Source organism: Geospiza fortis, unplaced genomic scaffold (assembly GCF_000277835.1).
Source record: "Geospiza fortis unplaced genomic scaffold, GeoFor_1.0 scaffold77, whole genome shotgun sequence".
Lineage (NCBI taxonomy): Eukaryota > Metazoa > Chordata > Aves > Passeriformes > Thraupidae > Geospiza > Geospiza fortis.
In genome coordinates, this window is record NW_005054772.1 from 42,133 (window position 1) to 43,159 (window position 1,027).

Sequence of the window (1,027 nt, forward strand, 5' to 3'; positions counted from 1 at the left end):
CAGAGCCGCCCCCCCCCTCCAGTGGCAGCAGGGACACTTCGGGGACGCTGCTGAGCACGTCCTGGTAGTGCTGCTGCAGGTAGCGCACGGCTCCCGGCTCCGCTGGCACCAGCGCCTCGTCCTGCACCGGCGCCGCCGACACCGGCTCCGGCACCCCCCCCGACACGGGCCGGGGGGGCTGGGCCTGGCTGGGCACGGCCCTGAGCCCCTCTGTGTCCTTGTCCCTGCTGGGGAAGGCAGCTGAGGTCTGCCCCAGCCCTGGGTGTGATGTTGGTGCTGCCGGGGCTGGTGCTGTGTCCGGTGGGGGGTTTGTGTGTGCCACGGTGGGGTCTGAGGTTGGCACTGGGTCCGGCAGGCAATCTGTGTCCAGCAAGGGCTCCCTGACCAGCAGGGGCTCCATGTCAGGAGGAGAGGCCCTGTCCGGAGCAGGGACAGTGTCCAGGGGCACGTCCGCGTTCTCCTCCAGCAGCTCCAGGAAGGGAAAGTGGGGGGTGAGCTCCAGCACCATGTCCTGCAGCCGGTGTGGCCTCTGCAGCACCCGCTCTGCAGCTGTGGGGACAAAGGGACAGGCAGCTGGTGGCATAGAGCGGCTCCCTGTGCTCCCATGATCACCCTGTTCCTGTGCAAATGGCACTGTGCCCATCTTGGCACCCCACTGCCCTGCCCCCATGATCACCCTGTTCCTGTGCAAATGGCACTGTGCCCACCTTGGCACCCCACTGCCCTGCCCCCATGATCACCCTGTTCCTGTGCAAATGGCACTGTGCCCACCTCACCACCCTTTTCCACACTGAAGGCACTGTGCCCACCTCACCACGCCATTCCCATGCCCCCACGATCACCCTGTTCCCATGCAAATGGCACCGTGCCCACCTCACCACTCCATTCCACACCGAGGGCACAGTGCCCACCTTGGCACCCCATTCCCGTGCCCCCATGATCACCCTGTCCCTGTGCAATCTGCCCTGGTTCCCTGGCACCATGCCCTCACCTGCCGGCTCCTGGAAGGTGACGATGGCCCCGCGCC

At 66.8% G+C, this 1,027-nt stretch overlaps 1 protein-coding gene across 1 annotated transcript in view; it reads right to left on the reverse strand.

The window, feature by feature from the left end:
• Nucleotides 1–1,022, reverse strand: part of PARP10 (poly(ADP-ribose) polymerase family member 10) — a gene marked incomplete at its 5' end in the record, with an annotated part of 5,428 nt that extends 4,406 nt beyond the window's left edge. The window contains 2 exon segments of the mRNA XM_031065425.1: nt 1–549; nt 992–1,022. Coding sequence (XP_030921285.1) covers nt 1–549; nt 992–1,022 — 580 coding nt within the window.
• Nucleotides 1,023–1,027: the final 5 nt, after the last annotated feature.